The sequence below is a fragment of the Chenopodium album genome, chromosome 26, assembly GCF_948465745.1.
Source record: "Chenopodium album chromosome 26, dcCheAlbu1.1, whole genome shotgun sequence".
NCBI lineage: Eukaryota > Viridiplantae > Streptophyta > Magnoliopsida > Caryophyllales > Amaranthaceae > Chenopodium > Chenopodium album.
The window spans coordinates 30413940-30437202 of record NC_137859.1 but is presented as its reverse complement, the minus strand read 5'-3'; the positions used below and the strand labels follow the sequence as shown (position 1 = coordinate 30437202).

The window sequence follows — 23263 nt, the reverse complement described above, 5'->3', positions numbered from 1 at the left end:
GTGTTCAAGTCCTCCAAAGTTAGAGACCATTTTTGAGGAAGATACTGCTCTTTTTGTTGATATGCCTAAAGGAGCTGTTTATCTTGTACGAATACCTGTTTAGATTTCACTCGTCACTTATACATTTTTACTATTATCTCGAGGTTTTAACTTTTAAGGGGTTAGATTTTATATGGTTGTATTTGATGTAGAAATGAATTGAAATTTTGGAAAATTCCAAATCAATGTTGATTTCTGTTCTGTAAACTGTAAGTTTATGTCATAGATATAGGATGATCTTAACCAATGTTGTACTAATGCTATAATGTGTATATAAAGAAATTTATGTTCCATCTCAACTTTCCACATTTTTTTTTCTTACTGTATTTCTTAACATGAAGAAAATTGCTTCTACTTATGTTAGCTTTACTCAGCGGACTCATAGCCAATCTGCAGCACGATTAACTTCACGAAAAATCAAGTTAGTGCACGACTCCCCTACAGGCCACAGTAACAAGACCTCTGGCCATCTCCATTCTCCAAGCCCCTTGCCAATGCCATAATTTCCCAACCGAAGTACTGAATACTAAAATTAACAACAATCTTATAACAAAATAACACCATCAAAATAGAAACTTCCTAATACAATATTAGTAATCAATAATCAAGGTGCAAGTTTCCCATATGTAACAATTGTAGCAAGCTCCATTAAATTTATGTTACTGTTTTATCTGATTTTAAGCAGGAATGACATTAAAGAACCAAGTTATGAAAATTTTCGATGTGTCGGTGGCAGAAGGATGGTCAGACAAATGTAATTAAGTGTAAAAGCAACCGATAATTAACTTCCTTTATCATTCAGGTATCATATTAGATCCCGACTAAACTATTACTCCCTCCGTCCCCTTTTGATAGTCTCTTTGGGCAAATTTTAGTCTCAAAATGTTCCCCCATTTGCTTTTTCCAACAACCATAAATATTAATTTTTTACCAAACTTCCCTCCAATTGTGCAAATTTATATTTTCCATGTAAATTTTGTTTTCCCATGTACTTTAATTACTTTCTCTCTCTACTTTTTTGCATACCAAATGTCAATTTATTTTTTCTCTCTCTACTTTTTTGCATACCAAATGTCAATTTATTTTTTCAATGTACTTTAATTATTCTTATTTGTGTTTATTAATTCCCGTAAAAAATGTCCATAAGGGACTATCAAAAGGGGACGGAGGTAGTATTAGTTTATTATTAGTTTGTTCACGTATCATATTAGATTTCGACTAATCTGAATAAAAATCGAGACCACAAAAAGACAATAATAGCAAATGATAGGTTGGCACCTGTCAGTACCTGACATTACACGCCTGCATACAGTACATACACTGTAGTGATTTTCCTGACGCGGATTCAGAATTCAGATCCACGTGTTAAAACAATCAACTTCATTGTTCACCCCACCAAAGATTGGCAACAGATTTGTTACACAGCTAACCAACATTTCCTTTTATTGAATTAAATTCATAATTTAAATCTTATTTGGCAGTTTTGTCACCAATAATTGCATAAAACAAAACCATCAATTTAAGCAACCAATTTCATTTTACTCGGTTAAGCAATTTGCCCGCGTTGTTGTTGCTTCTCAATAATTCACACTTTATAATTGTGCATAAATTATAACCACCACTTTCTTCCTACTATACTCATCACTTTATATATATACCCCCAAACAACACAAACTTGTTTTCCATAGCAAGCAAACACATCCATCCATCAATCTCTTTACTTCTCCAAGTCTAGTCTTGTTCATCGGTTTGGCGAATTATCCGAGTAAGAAAAAGCTCGAGTCGAGGAACACACAGTAAGTTCAGTGATGAGGCATATGCAAAACCACATCGAGGTTGTTCCAACAATTCGAAGAAGAATCAGGAAGTGTTCAACTCCCCCTAAATTGGAGACCATTTTCGAGGAAGACATTGTTGATGTTTATATGCCTAACGGAGTTGTTTATCTTTTACCCGTATTTATTTCACTCTTTACCTTTTATTTTCTCTCCAATTGCATTGTCGCTTGAGGATTATGAGTTCTTAGAAGTTACATAATAGATGCAGATATCAATGTATAAATTTAGTAATTTCAGATCAGCTTTTGATTATTATGCTGTAAAGTCATTCATAGATAATGCATTCACATATGAAATTTTAAAGTTTTGGCTATATCTTCGAGTCAATTAGCTTTTCGCTCAGCTTCAGTTTCATCAGGTAAAGTAAGAATCCATAACAAGCAGCGACAGTAGATTTCTGTTAATATTAGAAATATAATCTGTTTTGATTACAAAGTTGAGGTTTTTTCTTCCAATTCATTGGAATAAATGGAATTACGACATAGGGTAATTTACCTAGCTTCGGAATACTGCTTGAGTCTCAATAAACTATTGTAGGTCTCATTTAGCAGGTTGAAGAGGCATCACCAAGTCATATACTCATACTAAAGATTTCAATGTGATATTCAGTATAATTTTCACCATTAGCAAACATAAAACTGTGTTATCCAAAATGAATAGGAAATGTTCAGCTTGAAAAGCAACAATTGATTTCATGATTCTGTATTATAAAAAAAATAGTATGAGATCTAAGAGAAAAGGTCGACCAACAAAGCATCAACTATCAAGCGCTCATCCATAAATTAACACAATTCAATTACAGAATCATAAGATTTTATCAAAGCAGCTATTGCTAAGAAAGACATACATTCTATAACTAAGTTACAGCATTCAAACTAAAGCTCTAAAAGAGCTCATAAAACTATATAAAAAAAATTAATCCAAATGCAAAATTCCTAAATTCCAAATTGCCGCTATTGTTTCCGCTCAAAATTGGATCGATGAGCACATCTGATCATGCTCTGCAGCTCTACAGATTATATAATACTTACACAAATTTAGACTTATAAAGTAACAAAGCTATCCACTCACCATTATGCCACACTATGATTCTTCCATTTCTACAGCATTCGTCTCAGGAGAATCTTTTGTCGCCTGTGATTTTTTCAAAGCTGAAAAGCATAACAGGAAAACTTTAATTTTAAGAAAGCATGAAGATTCAGAAAGTACGACTAATGTACAAAAATTGTGCCAAATCTTCACATACATTCTAGTAGGTTACATTTCACCAAAATTATTTGTGCCCGTATTTGAGTATTGATCAAACAGAGCAGCAAACATGAAATTTTACTGGAATAAAACAAAGTGAACAATTCAAAATCCAACTTAACAGCTCAACTCTATCCCATCCATTGTCTCCTAGACCCCAAGGAAATCGCTTAGTTATACTTCATCCGTCCCCAAATGATAGTCCCTTATGGCCTATTTTTAGTCCCAAATTGATAGTCCCATTTGCTTTTTTCAAAGTACCATTAATATCAATTTTTTATCAAAATTTCCTCCAATTACAACAATATTTGTGCAAATTTAACTTTCCCATATAAATTTTGTTTTTCAATGTACTTTTATTACTTTCTCTCTCTACTATTTTACATACCCAATGTAAATTTATATTTTCAATGTATTTTACAACTTTTATTTAAGTTTCTTAATTCCCGTGATTTTTGCCCATAAGGGACTATCATTTGGGGACGGAGGGAGTATATTATTCCGTAGTAAGCAAGTAAAAGGGTTAAAAGTCTAATGAAGCAAACTCTACAATTTCTGAAACAGTAATAGATTGGTAACCGGTTAGCAAGTGGAGGATTCCTATCCTCAAATTGTCAGATTTCACTTAATTGAAGATTCAATTAACCATTAAATTGATCCAATTTGAAAGTAAAATGGTTATATTAAGACACAACACAACCCTCAAACCCAATTGTAAGTGAGTGCAGATTAATTATATAAAACTATAGAAGTGTTCAAGAAACAACTGAAATAACAACTTGCTCAAATAGATAGACTAAGGGCCTATTCTGCCTGAACTGAACTTAACTTATTGGAGCTGAACTTATTGGAGCTAAGCTGAACTGAATATTTTATGAGAGAAAGAAATTGAGATAAGAACTGATCTGAACTTATTGGAGCTGAAATGAAATGAACTGAACTGAAAATAAGCTAAAGAGAACAGGCCCCAACATGGTTTTCCTTTAATGAGTTCCTGAATTGCTGGCAGCTAAATAATTAGGCCTAGTGTTTTACATTCCACAGCTACAATCGATCCTTGTTACTGTATCCTTTTCCATTTCAGACACATTGTTACTGTTTGCATTATACACATTATTAATGCAACATGCCATCTACAAAGAGTAACAAGGGGCAGCTGGGTTTGTCAGGTATCATGGTAAGGTAAAAGCTGCATATTACGACCACTCCATGACTCCATCAGCTACCATATACAAAAAAACTTACACAATCACCACTAGAGCATCCTAGCAAGATATGCCAGCATATTTACCATAAGCCCACTACAGTTTCATGCCCCATCAAAACACAAGATTTGAGCACAATTGATAGCACCAGTCCTACATTTCTTAAATACTCAACAAAATTTTACATAGCTACTTCATCACCAACCATATTGCTCCTGGTTATTATTTCAAAAGGGTTTACGTACCTAAGCTAACAAATTCTGGTTCATCTATTGGTTTAACTAACAAAAACTTCACATTTTCAGTAACAGCTTCGAGTAATTTAATCTCCAATTCAAGCTAGGAAAAAGAAACTGTTAAAATGTGTGCCAACATATCCATTTTAGGCTGCCTCTTTATTTTTTGCTCCAAACTGAAATAAGCATTCCAAAAAATGACTCGATTACAATATGCATATAAAAAGATATACATGACAAAATGTGCATAAAGAGGGGAAAAGAATACTAAGGGTAAATGAAATTTATTTAATCACCAATGACAAAAATTATATGAAGCATTGAATCATCCTGACCACCGGATAAAATGGACCTAAGCAGTAAGCACCAGTTCTACCAAAAATAGTTGAGATGTTACTGATACAATGAAGGTTTTACTCATACAGACGAATAGTGAAGTGTTGATGGATCAGGAGGTATGCATCAAGTTCAGGCAGAAAAGGCCTTTGGTATCAACAACCACTGCCAGACATTAAATCATTCATTAGAGCACCACAGGGTCAGACAACTAAGTTCAAAGCAGGTAATCTATATGTAAGTTGATATTGCAGCAAATTTATACAGGGCTACAAAAGTTATCATCTCTTCCAGTACCAAATGGATGGTTTCCAGCCATGGAGCTTTAGATTTTCATTCTGGACTAAATTTGATCAGAATGTGTTGAACTTGAGCAGCAGGTGGTTTTAAAACTTTATGAAGAATGAACTACAAGATAACAAGCCAATAGGGATTCTTTTTTCCTTTGGAGTATTCTTTTTCTCCATTCAGCTCCTGTCATATTACTCGGTCATTTTTTAACAGACTAATATTATACTCAACTCAAACACATGATAGTTGGGTTCCTAGCAAACCTTCCCACGAAATAAATAAACTCCTTAGAAATGTTAATATTCAGGCTATGCAAGTTCTAAGCTATATCTTTCTAATGACATGTTGGTATAATATCACAATTACATTCTTTACAAAATACTACATACTCACTTAAGATATAAATCGGTATCATCCAAAAAAGGAATTATCTTTCCAACCTTCGATTTAACTATTTTGAAAATAGGAGCATAAAAGAAATTGACACGATATATGTTGGCGTATGAGACAGAGACAGGAAGTTGGCAGCAAACAAACTATTAGAAAATAAGCAAGTAAAAAGCACGAGGAAAAAACTCACATTTAATAGATGAACCAGCTAGACATGTTAGACGTGACTTTGTATTGGCCTCAGACAATGGCTTTGACTTTTCTTTGTTGGTAACACGGACATCCCAAACACGGATCACTCCATCTGAAGATGCAGAAGCCAATAAATAAGGATTTTCAGTAGCTCCAGAATTTCCATCCCTAGAGAGCACAACAATTCCTTTCACTCGGGACTTGTGTGCATCGTCTATGCTGTAGGCAACCTTCCCACTAACTGTGTCCCATGCTGTGATTGCACGGTCTTCACCACCAGTAAAAATAAGCCCGTTCTGCAAAAATTAGTTTGAAGCCATCAATCAAAAGTACACCTTAAGTAAAGCCTTATTTCCCCTATGCTAATTCTACAATCCATCCATTTTTTTAATAGTTGCTGGATCACAATTGAGACAGAACACTAATGTAACTTCAAGTGGAAAAAACAAAGACTTGGAGCTCAAATGTGTTATTGATTTTGAGCTTGGCTTGATCACCAATAACCCATCAACAAGAAACCAATCACAAATATATGAAATTCATACATTATTTATAGCAAAATAAAACCTTAGCTACAGTGACTCGTCCTAGAGTTTAAAATGTGACTGACATATTAACTGGAATTTAAGGGTGCTGAACAGATTAAAAAAGCCACTAAACATTGCTTCTTTTTAATCAACTTTCCAACTTCCCCACCTCAACACAAATAAACAGCACAATAATTAAAATTTCTGCATCCAAAAAACACACATTCTTTCAAAGTTAAGGTCCACATTTAAATAACTAGAAAGAATTTATCAACTTCACATATCATTTTTCCAAAACTCTATCATAGAACAAACTATAACATAATAACATAATCAATACTAATACCACAAAGCAGCTCAAAACTTGAACTTAAACAGGGGAGAAACACGAACCTCGCCGGGGGCGGCACAAAGAACACGCTTAGCACTATCAAATTCCCCAACAATCTTGGCATCTTCAGCCTCATGAAGAGTAATTTTTTCATCAGAAACCATAAAAAACCTACCCCCGCCAGAACAATACTCAACAATATTAGCTTCCTTCTCTAACCTACAAATAAAACTCCTCCTTCCTCTAACCAAATTAACCATTGCCAAGCAACAATCTCTCCCAACAGTCAACCCCAATTTCCCAGAAGGATGAACACACAAATCATTGATCCCCTTCTTATGAACCTGAATCGTCTTGAGAAGAACAAAAGGGTCAACATCGAAGATCGAGAAGGACCCATCATCGGAAGCAGCGAAGAGATTGCGAGGGAAAGAGGAGAGAGAAGGAGGGGTGAAGAAGGAGAGAGAGGTGACAGAAGTTTCGAGAAGGAGGGAGCCAAGTTCGGAGGAGGTTGCGAGGTCGTAGAGTTTGACGGTGTCGTCGCCGGCGGAAGAGGCGGCGACGAAGCCGGAGACGGCGACGGATTTGATGGGGGAAAGGTGGGCGGCGTAGGAGAATTGGGGATTTAGGGTTAGGGTTTGGTCGGATGAGGTGGATTTGGGTTGCCGGAGTTTGTAGCCCCAGATGAATTTTTCATAGGAACCGGCAATTAGAGACATTTTTAGCGATGTGTGTGGTGGATGTGCCGATGGCTGCCGGGGAGTTTATGGTGGGCTGTTGAGTGTTGACAGAGTGCAGGGGAAGAGGAAGGAAGAGTTTTTCTAAACCCCTAATTCAGGGTTTATGCCTTAAATGCTTGACCCAAAAACCTAAGGCCCTAAACATTTTTTTTTAAAAATAATAGTGATTATCTATTAATTAATCATCTCTAGTTCTTTGCTTGAGCAATGCTCGAATGTTCTTCTAAAGAAAAAAAAAAGGTTTGTTTATATTATCAAATTAATATAAACAAATTACGGTAATGTAGAGTACAGTACTTATGTTTGATTTTAGTTTGCTGCCATGTTATGAATTTGAAATTAAGTGAAAATCCTTTTTTAAAGTTTTTTTTTTTTTTTTGGTGAAAGAGAGGGGCAAAGCCCCTAAAAGAAACAAACTAGAAAAACACACACAAACCAACAGAAAGAAAGCAACAAACGAAAACAAAAAGCAAAACACCTACTATGAAGCTAACACAATGCCATAAGGGCACAGCTAGTTCACTTATTTTGTGGAACCATCCGAGGCAACGCAACTCCCCCCCAAATCCTCCAATAAAATGGTCTGAAGATCCCTATGGACCGCTTCAAAGAGAGTGAAATTTTGTGTTGCATTCACCCCATAATTTGCAAGCCAGTCAGCAGCTCGGTTGGCTTCGCGAAAGCAGTGAGTAATAGCAACCTCCCAATCCCTCTCGTAGATCAGGGCCTTGCATTTGCGCAGTATATGAATGTATGGATAATTAGGAGGTGTCTCATTCTCCAGCAGTCTAGCAACAACCTCCGAATCAATGGATAATTGGACCTTCCTATGTCCACCATCCCAGGCAACCATTAAACCTCTCATCACAGCCATGAGCTCAGCCTTAGTGCACGAGCATATGCCACAATTTAGAGCAAAGCATTCGAATAATTCTCCACTACTTCCTCTAATTATACCACCTGCTCCTGCAGCCCCGGGATTACCTTTAGATGCTCCATCAGTGTTCAATTTGACCCATCCTATATTAGGAGTTGTCCACCGAATATACATCATCTCCCTTTTGCGTTTACCTCTTGCTTGAGCCATCATAACACTGTTCTCCATAGCTTGCTTAATCAAGCCTACTCTTGCAAAAATAAAAGTCACCTGATCAATTGGGATGTTGGGTTCCGCATTAAAAGCTCTCTCATTCCTCAATCTCCATAACCACCAACGAGTAACTGCGAACACCCTTGGCCATTCTTCTCCCCTCACTTCATCTCCCTCAGCAATTTGTTCAAGAATCCAATTTGCAATCGGAGTAGAATCAGCAATGCCATCATCACGCACCCCAAGCTTACGCCAAATCATCCTTACTGCAGGACACAACTTGAGAATATGCTCTGTTGTCTCTTCAACTGCTCCGCACGCAAGGCACCTAGGATCTTCAGTGAGGTTGCGCACAAACCTGTTTCTATTAGTCATTTATCTGTCCTGAGTCGCAAGCCAAAGGAAGAATCTAATTCGTTGGGGAACTGGCAGCCTCCAAATGAAATTCCACCCTTGAAAACCATGAGTATCAACCTCCACTTCTTCTCGAATAATAGAGATGGCTGACTTAATTGGAAAGCCACCAGATGGGGTGCCTTTCCAAAATATTTCATCCACTGTCTCTTCATCATTAATCACTGAATGAGCTGCAATTTCACCTAGAATTCTCTCAGAAAAATAATCCGCAAACAATTCTAGCTTCCGACCTGTGTTACAATCCCACATTTCTTTGACCGTCATGTCTTGCATAGCTAAGGGAGGTTCACGGTTTGCAATCTCAATAAGGGGTTGCTCCGTCGCCCATCTATGATGCCAGAAGAAAGTCCTCGAGCCATTCCCAACTGCCATGTTAACCCCCTTTCGAACAATGTCAATGCTAGACAGAATACCCTTCCAAGTACTCGAAGCATTCGGTTTGTCTCGAAACATATCAAGGTCACACCTATTGTCACAATATTTTGCTCGCAACAATCTAGACCACAAGGCATCTGGTTCAGCTAGAATACGCCACCCAAGCTTCGCTAAGAAGGCTTTGTTTGCATCTCTCATCGAGTTGAAACCCAACCCACCACAATCTTTCGGCCTTGTGATGTTATCCCAGGAAACAAGATGTACCTTCCTTTGTCCATCTTTATCTCCCCACAAAAAATTCCTATTTTTCCTGTCTATCTCGTCACATGTTGATCTAGGAAGCTTGCAAGATTGCATCGTGTAAGACGGGATTGTACTCAATGTTTATTGAATCAGTGTTGCACGTCCTGCCATAGAGAGAGTTTTAATTTTCCATCCTGACAATTTATCATTTACCTTGTCGACAAGGTATTGATATTCTCTTTTAGAGGTCCTTCCGTTGATGGTCGGCACTCCCAAATATTTGCCAAAGTCAGCTGTTGCTTCCATCTCAAGGCATTCACAAACTCTATCTCTTATATCAAGGTTGGTGTTGTTTGAAAAATACACTTTTGATTTTTCAACACTAACTTTGCTTCCGGAAGCTTCACAGAATTGATCTAGGCAATGTTTCATGACCCGAGCTTGCTCAATCGAAGCCTCACAAAACAGAATCAAATCATCCGCAAAGGCTAAATTAGCAATTGGGGGTCCATTTCGACTAGCTCTCACCGGTTTCCAACACCCCAACCTAACTTCCCGATCTATCAAATGAGCCAATCGTTCCATGCAAATCACATAGATATACGGTGAAAGGGGATCTCCTTGTCGTATACCTCGTGAGGGACTAAAAGCTTCCATCGGTTCTCCATTCCAAAGGATTTTTAACTCCGCCGAAGTAATGCACTGCATAGTTATATCCACCATCAATTGCGGTAAACGAAGCTCCATAAGGGATTCTCTAATGAATTTCCTTCTTAACCTATCATACGCTTTCTCAAAATCGATTGTCACCGCCATATAGCCCACTTTTCCTTGCTTTCCCCTCATAGTATGCAGCATTTCTTGGACAATGATTACATTATCCGTAATTTGTCTTTTTGGCACGAAGCTACATTGAGTCGGGGCAATAAGAGTAGGAAGGATAGGTTTTAGCCGATTAACTATGACCTTGGTCACAATTTTGTAGGTTATATTACACAACCCTATCGGTCTAAAATGCTTAGCCGTTTCTGGAGTTTCAATCTTTGGAATTAAAACCAAAAAAGCATCATTTAATCCCTTAGGGAAGTCACGTCCTTCTAGCACATCTTTTACCATACGGACTAAGCTAGGACTCACAACCTCCCAAAATTTCTGATAGAATAAAGGTTGGAAGCCATCGGGTCCTGGCGCCTTATATGGTTTCATACTTTTCAAAGCCAACACCACCGCACTGGTGCTAAAAGGACGGCCCAAAGTTTCCAGATCCGAAGAATTAATTTCTGGAAAATAGTCATGTAATAGCTGCGTATTCACATGACCTTGCACCTCTTCTTGAAACAGATTCTTCCAGTAAGATAGGATTTCATGCTTCACTAAATTCGGATCAGAAATCCATTCACCATCATTATTCTTCAAGGTCTCGATACGGTTCCTTCTTCTTCGAATGATAGTCGAAAGGTGAAATTACCTCGTATTTCGATCTCCATCACAAATTGCATCGGCTCTCGATTTCTAGAACCAAAGTAATTCTTCAGCATTGAGAACATCTTCCATTTGTTGTTTCAACTCTGCTTCTAAACTCAACAGATGGGCTTGTCTTCCCTTCGATAACTCTTTTTGAATCCCCTCAAGCCTCGCCCAAAGCTCAGATTTTTTTCGAAAGATGTTGTAGAACTCCTCCTTACTCCATCTCTCAAGCTTATCCGCAAAAACATTCAAGAACGACACAACTGGAACATCATTCTACCAATTCGAACACACAAAATCCTCGAATTTCTGGTGCATTAACCACGCAGCTTGAAAACGAAATAGCTTCAAACTTCTTGGGATCGGAGCAAATCCCGAGGTACTGATTAAAATGGGGCAGTGATCCGAGGTTAGATTTGGTAAATTCCTAACAGCCCCTTCATCGAACCTTACTCTCCAAGCTTCATTCGAAAGACCTCTATCCAATCTTGCACTCTTAAAAGTGGCAGGGGTCAAGCCTCGAAACCAAGTATGGGCTGGGCCCGAGCACCCAAGATCAACGAGTTCATTGTTTTCAACCCAGTTCGAGAATTCCCTACATCTCCTTTGCATCTCATGGCCTCCATTACCATTTCTTTCTTCCATATTCATCGTTTCATTAAAGTCTCCTGCTAATAGCCACGGGCCATCATAAGAGTCTCGAATGCGCTCCAACTCTCTCCATAAGTCATTTCTCAAAATACTTCCCGGACTAGCATAGATAGCCGAGAATAGCCAAGGATCTTCTCCTGCCTTCTTCAATTCCACAGTCAGATGTTGTGAGTGCTCACCATATACTGAAACAGAGATTTTGTCCATCCTCCAAAATAGCCAAATCCCTCCACTAAAGCCTTGGGCTTCGACACGACGTTGGCCAGCGAAACCAATTTTATTACAAATTTGCTGTGCATTCGCACCACTCATATGAGTTTCAACCAAAACTAAGATTGTCGGATCATTAATTCTAACAAGTTCCTTAATGATAGACAATTTATTCCCTACTCCCTGAACATTCCAACTTAAAATTTTAATAGACATATTAAAACTATTAAAATTTGGATACCTATCACACACGTTCACAGACGTTAGACACCAAGCTTAGGAAAGCTTGTCGAAGGGCTTTCATAGGCCCCTCCGTCTCCATCGGCAGAAAGAAATTCACCATCATACTCGGGGGGTCGTGCTCCGGCTGGATATAGGTGTTGAATTGAATCGTTGCCTTGTTCGCCACTGGATGCACAGTTATTAGATATGGTCCCTCCGTCGGGTAATCCATAAACATCTCGAAGCTGGGGGGGATCCTCAACTCCATAGTTACTGGTACTTGACTTGGATTCATTGTTTCCAACTAGAGTCACACTCTTGAGATTTTCCTTCCCTTTACTGCCAATTAGCTTCGAATAAGGAGAAGCCGAGGCAGAATTTTTAAATTTGGACTTGGAAGAATTAATCACTCTATTTTTATTAGCCAAAGGCGGTCTATCATCTTTTCCAAACTTATCATTACTTAAATTTGGTAAGATAATATTCTCAAGATTATCTTTGGCAATATCTCCTAAGATATTATTATTATTTAATATCTTATCATGGACCAAATCAACATGGGTTTCCTTAACAGAATTAATTCCTTCCAAATCATCAAGATTTTCATCCTCTAACATATCATCTTCCTTATCAAAATTTTCCAAATTCAAAACAGAATTACCTCCTTCCACAAAATCCTCCTCCATTTGATTCTTTTCCGTATCCCTCTCGACACTTTCCCCAATTTTCTCATTATTCCCCAAGTTGTTACCCTTGCCAGCTGGCAGCTTTTTCCGGTGCACTTTTGCCTTCGAAGTAACCACTGCTTCTTGGTTGTTTCCGGCAGGCACATCCTCCGTGACTTCAATGTTATCTAGGAAATTAAACCTTGAACCTCCATTAGACCCATTCGAAACTTTATTCGAGACTTTCTTGAGAACATTCTGTCCCTTAGAACTTCCAGCCTGCTCACTTTGCTTCGATTTGCTCAGTTCTTGAACCTTCTTTAACCCATCATCTCTGTTCTTATTAGGGGCTCTTCTGGCTGGTTTCTGGACGATCATCCACGCCCCGTACTTATCCTTCACTTCCGGTCTGCTACCCTGAACTTGATTCTTATCAAAGATGCCTTGCTCTGTTCTATTCACAGGATTAGTCACATTTTCCTGAGCTACGTTCTGCTTGAATTTCTGACATTCATCCTCCTTATGTCCCAGACATCCACACTTAAAGCAAATCAATCTTAAGCCCTCATATTGGACTCTCCAGACCCTCCCATTCAGTTTGAATCTCGATAGCAATGGCTTCGTAAGATCAACCTCGATACAGAACCTTACATACTGTCCTCTGTCTTTGGACTCTGTATTTCGATCGATCTTAATGACTTTTCCAATATTCGATCCAATCTTTAACAAGAACTCTCTATCAAAATATTCAACCGAAAGTTGAGGAATGCGAACCCAAGCTGTCAATTTCTTTATAGGTTCTTCATCTGAAATAAAATTAGGAACCCATTTGCAGATAGTTAAGTAACTATCTCCAATCATCCACGGGCCTTCTGTCATAACGAATTCATAGTCCTCCATATTGCTGAATCTGACCAAATACCTCATAACTCATTCTTCTATCGAACAGTTTGATGATAATAGCATCCCTCCAAGGACGGCGCAACCTCATTTTCTCTTCTTTTGTCAAATAAATATTCGGGCAACTTTCATCATCCGAATCGCAATCCAAGGGAACATCATCATCCGATTCAAAATCATCATCATGAATGATGCCATCATACAAAGGATTCACACTCCTATCGAATCCCTTTGCCATTTGACTATAGGATACAGGGTTGTGGGGCCTAAACCCTAGCCCTCCTGTTTCAGGAACAAAAGACACCTCCTCCATCGTGGCATCTCCAGTGGATTGATTATCCATTCCATTTCCAGATTGATCTTGTGTCGATTGAACCCTTTTGAATTTCTTATTTGATCTTTGAAGGAGATCGTTTTCCTCGCTCGAAAGACTTTTCTCTCTATCGCCCTCTTTTTCTCTCATTCCGTTTACCTCTTTTGTCTATAAATCCTTTTTTAAAGTTGAAAACAAACAATACATAGATTCTAGGGAATATCCTGGCTATATATAAAGTGAAAGGGGTTTTGGATGATAAATTTCACTTTCCCAAAATACCCCTCTCATTTTTGTCTTTCTGTTTTTTTATTAAAAAAATAAAAATAAAATAAAAAATTATAATAAAAACAAAAAGCCTAACATTTGGAAAAAAAAAAAAAACTTCCATTTGAAAAAAAAGAGAGACTTAAACTTGATACATTCACAAGCACGAATTTTCTACGTCTCTTAACTTGTATATATAATACATTTTATAGATTAACGATTAAATTTTATATTTATTTATTTAAGTTTATTGTTCTATTTTTTAGGTTGATTATTTTGTATATTCTCTTTTTTTTTAATTTATTATTATTAGCTATTTTATGAAAGAAAAAAAAAGGAAAAAAAGGATTTTTGCAGAAATTTTTTAATGTGAGCACGACACGTGTACTTTGGGGATAATGCTGGTGATTACTTTAGTATATAGTATTGAATTAATTCGACCAAGGTGGCAATTCGATTCAATAAGTATAATATGGGTTTCGACTTTTGATTTGGTTTTGGGTTGATTTCATGTTATATTCAATGTATTTGCCGATATAATTACTCTATATTTGTTTTACTCTAATATATGCGTCTAACTCATACAATGAGTACAAGTAAAATTATTTGTATACCCTTTGAATGTTGTAGTATGTTCATCAATTTATGCAAACAAACAGTGTGTACATGAAGTAGAAAAAACTTAGAACGCTGATAAAAACAAACCTTTTGTAAAAATGTAAGTTATTTATAATTTAATTAGTAGGGACGTAAATTGTAGCCTTACAATTAATATTAGTATATTTTTTTTTACAACAAAGATAGCATAAAACAAACAACGAACGAGCTAGTCTTCTCTTACAGATATAGTAGTCAGGCCATGAGCACTAGTGAACTTTTTTTATATATTTATTTTGAATAGAGCACTAGTTAAAGAAGAAACATAACCTTGGTACATGACATTATGAATATTATACATTAGCCTTTTCTTGGATGATTGAAGACATATGGTAGAAGGGGAACAATTTTCAACTACTAGGGCAGCTAATAACTCGCTTTGTGCTCACACCATAGCCAGCCATGTTCGGAGAGCTCTTTCGATTTGGCCTTATGTTACAACTATCTGTATTGCCAGCATTCACGAGGGGAGATGGGTAAACAAATATATTTAAAGGATAAATGTTCGCACACTATGTTTAAGAGTTAAAAAAAAAAACAATTTTCATTAATAAGGACATATAAGTAAATAAAGTAAATAAACATATTAAAGGCTTTAATTGTCCAAATACTATTCATAAAGTTATCTTAAACTTTTTAAAAGGTTATGACGAGACATCAACTCAGAACCACTTGGTCAAGGTTAGAGAGAATAGAGGGATTTAGCTTCCTTCTTTGGAATCTTCTTCTACGGTGCGAAGATATCATGACTATTTCCCATTCCCGGCCCTAAAACTCTTCCTCCTTAAATTTTTGATTTTAACTTGAGGTTGGACAAAACCTGGCTACAATCTTGAAGAACCTCTGTCCCAATTTTGTTCTATCAAGGTCATCCATTTGATTGTTTTGTTGAAAGAGAGGGGGATTTGATTCTTGCACTTTTACACGAACTAGATGAAGATGTCTCAATTGCTCTTATATTTACAAGTGATCCCAATTTTGAGTCAAAATAACTAAGAAACTCCCCGTAGCTCAACAATTAATGCTCTACATATATGCTCCCTAACAAAATGATAATCAATTTTAATATGCATGCTTCAATCAACTAGGTTACATCGCAAAATAAGGCACGAAACATGTTTACAATATACATGACAAGTCCTAACTCAACTGGCATGCAACAAGTCTAAATAGTGTCCAATACTGTGTACGCAGCAAAATAATACTACACTTCTGTGGAATCCTTGGAAACTATGGATTGTTTCTTTAAGCGCCAAAAATTAAGATTGTCCTCGAGATAAGTAGCATAATCCTTGGAAAAACGACAGCTATCAAGGCAACTTGCCCAATTTACATCTAAGTATGCAATCATAATGAATATATTCTTTGAAGGGCAAAGCTATATTTCAAAGTTTAAAGCATTTTGCGAGTACTTATATACTATACTTTATAGTCAATTACTGCAAATCACCAACCATAAAATGAAATATGAGATACTCAATTGGATAAGGAATATAGTGTATCAATTTTTAGCTTCCTTTATGCATCACTTAGAACATACACCTACCACTTCTTACCTATCTTTATCCATTAAAACTAAGTTGCACTCATTTTTTTAACAATCCTGTATAATATTTGTACTTTCATCATGTATTTGACAGGCATACCACATTTGATTAGGTTAATATTTTGAGATAGACAAATAGAGGGATTAATAACAATTCCCGATCAAGAGATCACTCTGCACATACATCCAAAAAACTTAAAACGCTATTGTGACAAACCTTTTGTACTTCAAAAGATGTTCTATTACCATATATTTGGAAATCACTAGTACTATTGACTTGACTCCCAAATAAAGGAACGGGGGAATTAATTAAAGGGCAATCGAACCGAAGTTGCGGGCAGCATACTACATACTGGCAACTGGCTTAACTGTGGTAAGTTCGAAGTTGGTGAACTCCTTACTCTGCTTAACCACCCTATTAGGGTTTGTAAAACCCTCTCAATTTCACCAATTTTTCCCCCAAAAATCAACCTCTACTTTCTCAAACTATACGAATTACACCTCTTTCTGTGTAATTCTCATCTTAATTTCTAGTTTTGTTGATTGAAATTTTGTAGGAAATTGGAAAAAATGGCTGCAAGAGATGGTTATCGTATTTTTATCGGAGGATTAGGTTGGAATACTTCGCAAAGGCACTTAGAAGATGCATTTATTCGTTATGGCAAAATCCTTGATTGTTTGGTAATTGCTAACAACTCGCCTTTTTGTTTCTTTAATGGTTTATTTTATTTTATTTTATTTTATTTTATTTGATTGTAATTGTTTATTAGCAATTTTGCCTCGCAATTGTGATTTATACCTAAATTATTGTTTCGTAGTTCATTATGTTTAGCTTATTTTGGTTGATTATTGTGAATTAGTGGATGTATGAACTTATTTGGGCCAGAAACTATAGATAAATATCGGGTTATGAGTCTCGAACACGAGTTTTAGGCATATTGTTGGCTGTTTGATTACAAAAATTTATGTCAAATTGGTGAGGATAATCTTTCTGTCTGTTGGGTTTGTGGAGTGATGATTGGAATGCAACTGTTGTTAAGTTTCGTTGAACTTGTCCGAACCGCAAAAAAACTCACTTTGGACGTGCTTACTAGATATAGTTTTCCAATTTTATAACTTTGTACAAGTGGTTGGAAAGATTGTAATTGGTACAAGCTAGGTCTATGTGTGAATACTTGGATATAAGGGAAACTATGTTCTGATTTTGGTTGATTTAATTTTGGAAATTAGGCTTTTCGTTTATTTTATGTAGGTAATTGCATCGGTATTGTTCATTCAGGCTTTTCTTGTAAGTACAAGTAACTGATGCATTGCATTGAATGTATGTCTAATATTAATTGAAATTTTCTGATATTTATTAGAGGTATCTACTGAAATGAGAATTTAATAACTCCAGAAATGCTTTTGTGATTTAATTTGCATTTAGAAGTTGAAGCATAACATAGATAGATACCATAAAAGCAGGTGACCAGCTGAGGGTCCAATCATATGGTTTTTTGGGCCATGTATGGATAATTTGTTTCGTCATTTGACTCTATTTTTCATCCTAACTTGTCAATTGTTATGTATTCGTACAATGAAATTAGATTGTTGAACTGAACTATGATCTTATGAGTTATGAATGAAATGTATTCTGATCCTATGTAGTTTGTACAAGAATTTGGCTGGTTCCATTAAGAAACTTTCAGTATTGGTTCAGTTGCCTATACTATACTTCGAGGCTTGTGAGAAAACGAATGGGAACCAACCTCTGTTCTTTTTTACATGAAAACTCTCTACCTGATCTGAGCTTATCTTCAATTATGAATTGAACATGGTAATCTTCATTTGAATTTACCTCTTTTAAAGATGAGAATAATAGAGCATTTGTGGGGTTAGTTTATACTGCCCAAAGATTGTGTTATGCTTGTTTGTAGATGTGAATATTAGATAGATGTTACAGGTCCATTCACATATTCATTATAGTTGCAACTCTTGTCCCCTAATGCCGTAGATTTTCGTGTCTTTGTTGCATTATGTTTTATACAGAATGGTGAAGTGATAAATTTGTTTTATACACGATTTATGACATAAATCTCATAGATTTTCAATATGATTTTCATAGAGAAGGAAAAAAGTGGGTTGGTTAAGCGACAATCAGTTCTGTTTCAAATTATAAAACACCCTTTCATTATTTTAAATCTGTAATGTATGATTTATGGTAACTTGTGAACCGGATGCTCATGTAACTAGCGAATTATGATCTCACGGTAATGTGAGATTTGATTTGAACTTTATCTTAACTTGTCTTAGATCATCTCGAGTGTGCTACTTTTATATCTGAAATCTTTAGATTTATGTAGCATGATATATCAATATATTGTGATCCCTTCATTAAGTAGTTTGTTATTTTTACTGAATATTTGGACATGCTGTTTGATTTTTCATTTGTAAGTGTTAGGTAGTACAGGCTGGTTGTCACTGAGTTATGTTCTCATTTATTTGTAAATATATGTGAACCATGCAAAATAAAACCTCTGCATTGGTGATTCTTTTCTTAGACATCAAACTATTACTTGGCTCTTATATTGTATTGTGTCTAGTATACCCCTTTTACATGTGCTATCATATTGAACCATTGGCTATCAGCTTTATCAAATGGGTGTTATAAGATAGAACCTATTATAAAATTAGTGCACAACTGCACATTGTCGTTTGGTTGCTTTTTCTCCTTTGTCCTTGTAGAGGTTTCTATTTGAACCTTGTTCACTTTGGTATAATGTCATCAAGAGCAAGTATAGCTTATGTCAAAATGGGTGGGAGGCTCGGGAAACTGGAAGAAGCTGGAATTTTTCTCACACGTGCTCCACTTTTCAATCCTTCGGCAAGGATCTAATTAGGAAATGGAAAGCGGAATTTCTTCTGGGAGTTGTTGGTTGCCATTATGTGTCCGTTATCCACTGCTATTCTGTTTATCTTCTCTACATGGTGTTTCAGAGTCTGCATTTTATCGTGGCAGCATATGGGATTTGCAATTTTGAAGAAATACCTATGAGCAAGAACTAGAGGAGCTTGCTTATGTGTGTAACCACTTAATTTTTGAGTATTGAAAGTAGCATATATTTGGGTATGGATGGAAAATCTTTTACTAGGCAAGAGTTAGTGAGACTTAAAAAAATAAACAGAGAATCATGGTTTTTTCTTTGGTCATATAACACACATTATTGATTCTGTCTCGTGTTTGTAAGTATGCTTGTGTGCATGTGCGTGTGCGCCTGGTGCTTTTTTTTCCCCACCATAAAAGCATTTATTTTTTCTCTTTTAAAAAAAATTGTTTCTACTATGTACTAGTGCATGGCAAAATACAACATTTTTCAGTACTTGTGGAAATATTCAATTAATAAACTGATTTAGCATGTCAAGAATTGTGTGTGTGTTTTTTTAACCTTCATTCTGTGAGATGTGGGACAGTGAGACTGTGGGAGTATAAAGGGCATACATAAAAAATTAAATAAATAAATATCATTAGATTGGATGCTGACAATTGCATTTTTGCTAATATACTTTTATTTGATAGAAAGATGCACTATATGGATGTTAAATTTGTGAAGAAGACTATTGCAGAAAAATGCACTATATGGATGTTAAAGATGTGTTATATTTTGACTCTTCACTTCTTTAGTTGGCATAAATGTATGTGTGAATGGTTATGTGCAGAGATCCTAGAAAATTGGGTGGTTCTGGTCTCTGTTGATCGACTTGAAGCTCTACGATTTTGGGGGTTGTAGATTTTGTGCTTGTCTTGTGACCTTTGTCCATATATGATACAAGCTTTATGACTTAGCATTGCAAATATTTTGCCTTCTGTTATTCGGAGTATAAGAATTCAAGATACCTTTTTTATTTTTATTATGTTTATGCATAGTCATTTTTATTTGTCCCATGCTTTAATCTTATTGATGATTTTATTATTAAATTAACATAACTATAAATCTTGAATGTTATCAAGATGCTGGCAAACCAAAATTTTGCCTGTGTTTCAAGTTTATTCCAAATATTTAGGTTAACTACAATAAACATTTTGTAATGTTCGTAATATGATAAATACATTGTCATTTTAGGTGATGGTGGACAGGGAGACTGGCCGTCCTCGTGGATTTGGATTTATAACATATGCTGACCGCAGAGCCATGGAAGATGCCATAAGGGGTATGCATGGTAGAGAGTTGGATGGCCGGGTTATCTCAGTGAACAAAGCAGAGCCACGATTGGGAGCTGAAGATCCTTATGATGCTTATGGTGGAGATCGTAGATCAGGTGTTAGGGAGAGCTACAGAGGAGATAGACTAGGGGATCGATCTGACGAGTGCTTTAAGTGTGGTCGTGCAGGGCACTGGGCTAGGGATTGCCCTTCGAGCGGTGGTGGTGGTGGTGGTGGTGGCGGCAGGTATTCTTCACAATCTGATTTTGGTAGATCTGGTCTGCAGGGGGATCGTGATTATGATCGTTATTATGATCGTGCTGCTGGGGGGCGCTATGACAGTAGAGATCGTTTGGAGAACAGAGATGGGTATGGGTCCCGTGATCGCTACAGCACTGAAAGGTACCCGCCTGCTGGTGATCGTTTTGGAAGTGATAGATATGTGGATCGATATCCCCAAAATGGATATGGTCGGGATAGGGATTATGAAAGGGATGGAGGTGTTAGAGGCGGTGATAGGTATGCTGCTGGTGGACCAACTCGCTATGACAAAGGAAGCTTTAGAGACCGGGCTCATCCTTATGATGCTCCTCGGAGAAACAGCAGGCGTTGATATCATTGTTGGTTTTGCTCAAATGCTGTGCAAAGTGTTATTTATCTGAATTACTCAGTTTAGAGCTTTGTTTGCTAAGTTGCTGCAGAAATGTTGGATATCGTTTCCTATGCTTGGTTTACATCTGTTCAGATTCTGCCTAGATAAGCTGTGTGTTCTGCAGAGTTTTTTTTTTTCGACGTTTTTGGATAATTCAGCAGCATTTGATAGCAAAGATGCAACACATGGAAGCAGTTGAGTGTACTTCCAACACTTCTAGCTGTCAGCATTGACTGGTAAAACACAATTAATGTAGTTTTTCTGCCCATGACTGGATATTCTGCATCAGGAGTGTGTCTGAGATAGTTGAGACTCTTTTGTATCTTCTTTGAAATTGCTATTTCTATAGTATGCATGAGTAGCTGTCTTTTGAATTTGAAGTTGCAACTATTCCTGTTATGGCTATATTATATGGTGGCGAAGTATTAGCTCACAGTTGCTGCCACCAACATTTTCTGAAGGTGATGGCTGTGGTCCAATATTGTCATTGCTGCTGCCAGTTAGAGGGGAGGCAGAGGTTTTGACAGGCTTTTGCTTTATTCGTTTTTCAACGTGTATATATGTGAAGCTTTTGTGCAGCCAAGCTGATGAAAATCCTCTCTGGTAGTTAGTTTTTCACATTTTTGGCCTTCATTGCCCTTGTTATTCATTCATCAGTGGCGAACTTGCATACTGGCCTTATTATTTTGCTTCTAATGGCACGGGAGGAAATGGCCGCTGATAAGATCTGGGATTTGAGACAGCCTAGAAGTAAATACTGCTCTCAGTGTGACATGAGGAGTATTGGTGTTAAGGTTGATGAATTTGAATGTGCTTGCGTCAGAAAGTAAGAGTAGCAGCTATGATCTATGATGTCCCTGGGTCCGAGTTGGAGAAGTGACCCTTGGTCATTTTCTGGGGATAAAAAGCAGCATAAGATTTGTGGACTTTAGATTGGTAGCTGCAGGGGACAGGCAGCTGCTTGTTCTGTTTCTTATTTTTGCCGACCTATTAAGCATGTGATTGAAAAGCTTGGTTTGTCGCATTCAGTGGTGCCATGAATTTTTTGAGTATAGGAATATCGTTGCTGAGAAGCAGCAGTTATAGAGCCTTCCTTATGGGTCCGAAACAATCTTGAGGCCTTTTTTACTCAGATTGCTCTTTTATAACCCAAGAAGCTGAGACCCTTTTTGTGTTTAGGATCAATAATCTGTAGAACTTATTAGTAGACCGGTAGGAGTATTTACTGGGAGACTACTTGAGTACAGAATTATAATGTTTTAGTAGAATGTAAGAATAGATAGGTTTGCACATGGATCAGTTTGATTTCTTTTGGCGGGCGTAGATCAATTTTTTGGAGCTTCTTCAAGTAGCACATTAAGCAGCTTTCTGTGTGTTCTTAATTTCTTATATTCAACAATCTAAATGTCCCTCTAGAACACTGGTGTGATATGATGTCGTAATGACCCAATAAAATACGGTGAGAATCAATGTTTAGTCGCGGTCAATTCGTGACTTGGTAGTTGGTACTCAATTATACTCAAGCTTATAGATCACATTCTTTTTATTTGATTCTTTCATCCTTCAAGAAATGCATACAAAGTTGTATAGCACACTTGGGGCGGTGTGGAACTGAAAGTAGGGATGGCTAGGGTTATCTCTCGTCCTGCTTTCATCTCACCCTTCTATGACCTCCATCTTTACAATTTCTTTCTGACCCAAATATGTAATGCTAGGTTCAATCTCTACTAGGAATACTTTAAGAATAGAAACTCCCTTACTCTCATTCTCAAAGTGTCTAGCCTGCTAACTCAGGCCGAATTGAGTTATGAGAATAAAACCTCACTAATACACTTTTCACTCTTCTTTGCCAACGATGTTTTACTTTTTTTAGCCACTTGTCTTCTTTTGCATGTTGTCTCTGTTTTCAATTTTTCTTTGGCCCTGCTTGGTAGTAAGCTTATTGGGGGTATATTAGCTTATTGGGGGTATACTAGCTTATTTGACTAACTTTAGCTGATTGACTAGTCAAACAAGCTAATACAAGTGTTTGGTA

The 23263-nt window shown here is 36.8% G+C and overlaps 3 protein-coding genes across 4 annotated transcripts; 1 reads left to right on the top strand and 2 right to left on the bottom strand.

The window, feature by feature from the left end:
* Nucleotides 1–2633: 2633 nt before the first annotated feature.
* On the bottom strand, nt 2634–7456 carry LOC145618197 (uncharacterized). 2 transcript variants are annotated; one of them, XM_081672979.1, is made up of 3 exons: nt 6696–7456; nt 5774–6071; nt 2634–3028 (listed from the first exon to the last, which is right to left on the bottom strand). In XM_081672979.1, the coding sequence occupies exons 1-3, from the start codon at nt 7350–7352 to the stop codon at nt 2961–2963; spliced, it is 1023 nt and encodes a 340-aa protein (XP_081529105.1). In that variant the 5' UTR covers nt 7353–7456; the 3' UTR covers nt 2634–2960. The 2 variants fall into 2 exon arrangements, with proteins under 2 accessions (XP_081529105.1, XP_081529106.1); XM_081672980.1 differs by lacking the exon at nt 2634–3028 and adding an exon at nt 4666–5067.
* A 3785-nt stretch (nt 7457–11241) lies between these two features.
* Nucleotides 11242–13592, bottom strand: LOC145617001 (uncharacterized). Its single transcript, XM_081671710.1, has 2 exons — nt 12096–13592; nt 11242–12009 (listed from the first exon to the last, which is right to left on the bottom strand). Exons 1-2 carry the CDS (start codon nt 13590–13592, stop codon nt 11242–11244), a joined length of 2265 nt encoding a protein of 754 aa, XP_081527836.1.
* A 3095-nt stretch (nt 13593–16687) lies between these two features.
* LOC145618409 (glycine-rich RNA-binding protein RZ1C-like) lies at nt 16688–22520 on the top strand. Its single transcript, XM_081673181.1, has 3 exons — nt 16688–16769; nt 16954–17077; nt 20497–22520. Exons 2-3 carry the CDS (start codon nt 16967–16969, stop codon nt 21187–21189), a joined length of 804 nt encoding a protein of 267 aa, XP_081529307.1. The 5' UTR covers nt 16688–16769; nt 16954–16966; the 3' UTR covers nt 21190–22520.
* The last annotated feature ends 743 nt before the right edge of the window (nt 22521–23263 follow it).

Coding starts and splice junctions, on each gene's coding strand:
- LOC145618197 (XM_081672979.1), bottom strand. CDS start 7,352: ATGTCTCTAATTGCCGGTTCCTATGAAAAATTCATCTGGGGCTACAAA. Junction 6,072..6,695: donor TTTGTGCCGCCCCCGGCGAG/GTTCGTGTTTCT, acceptor TAATTTTTGCAG/AACGGGCTTATTTTTACTGG. Junction 3,029..5,773: donor AGCTGGTTCATCTATTAAAT/GTGAGTTTTTTC, acceptor TATGCTTTTCAG/CTTTGAAAAAATCACAGGCG.
- LOC145617001 (XM_081671710.1), bottom strand. CDS start 13,592: ATGACAGAAGGCCCGTGGATGATTGGAGATAGTTACTTAACTATCTGC. Junction 12,010..12,095: donor CAAGCTTTCCTAAGCTTGGT/GTCTAACGTCTG, acceptor TGGAATGTTCAG/GGAGTAGGGAATAAATTGTC.
- LOC145618409 (XM_081673181.1), top strand. CDS start 16,967: ATGGCTGCAAGAGATGGTTATCGTATTTTTATCGGAGGATTAGGTTGG. Junction 17,078..20,496: donor GCAAAATCCTTGATTGTTTG/GTAATTGCTAAC, acceptor TTGTCATTTTAG/GTGATGGTGGACAGGGAGAC.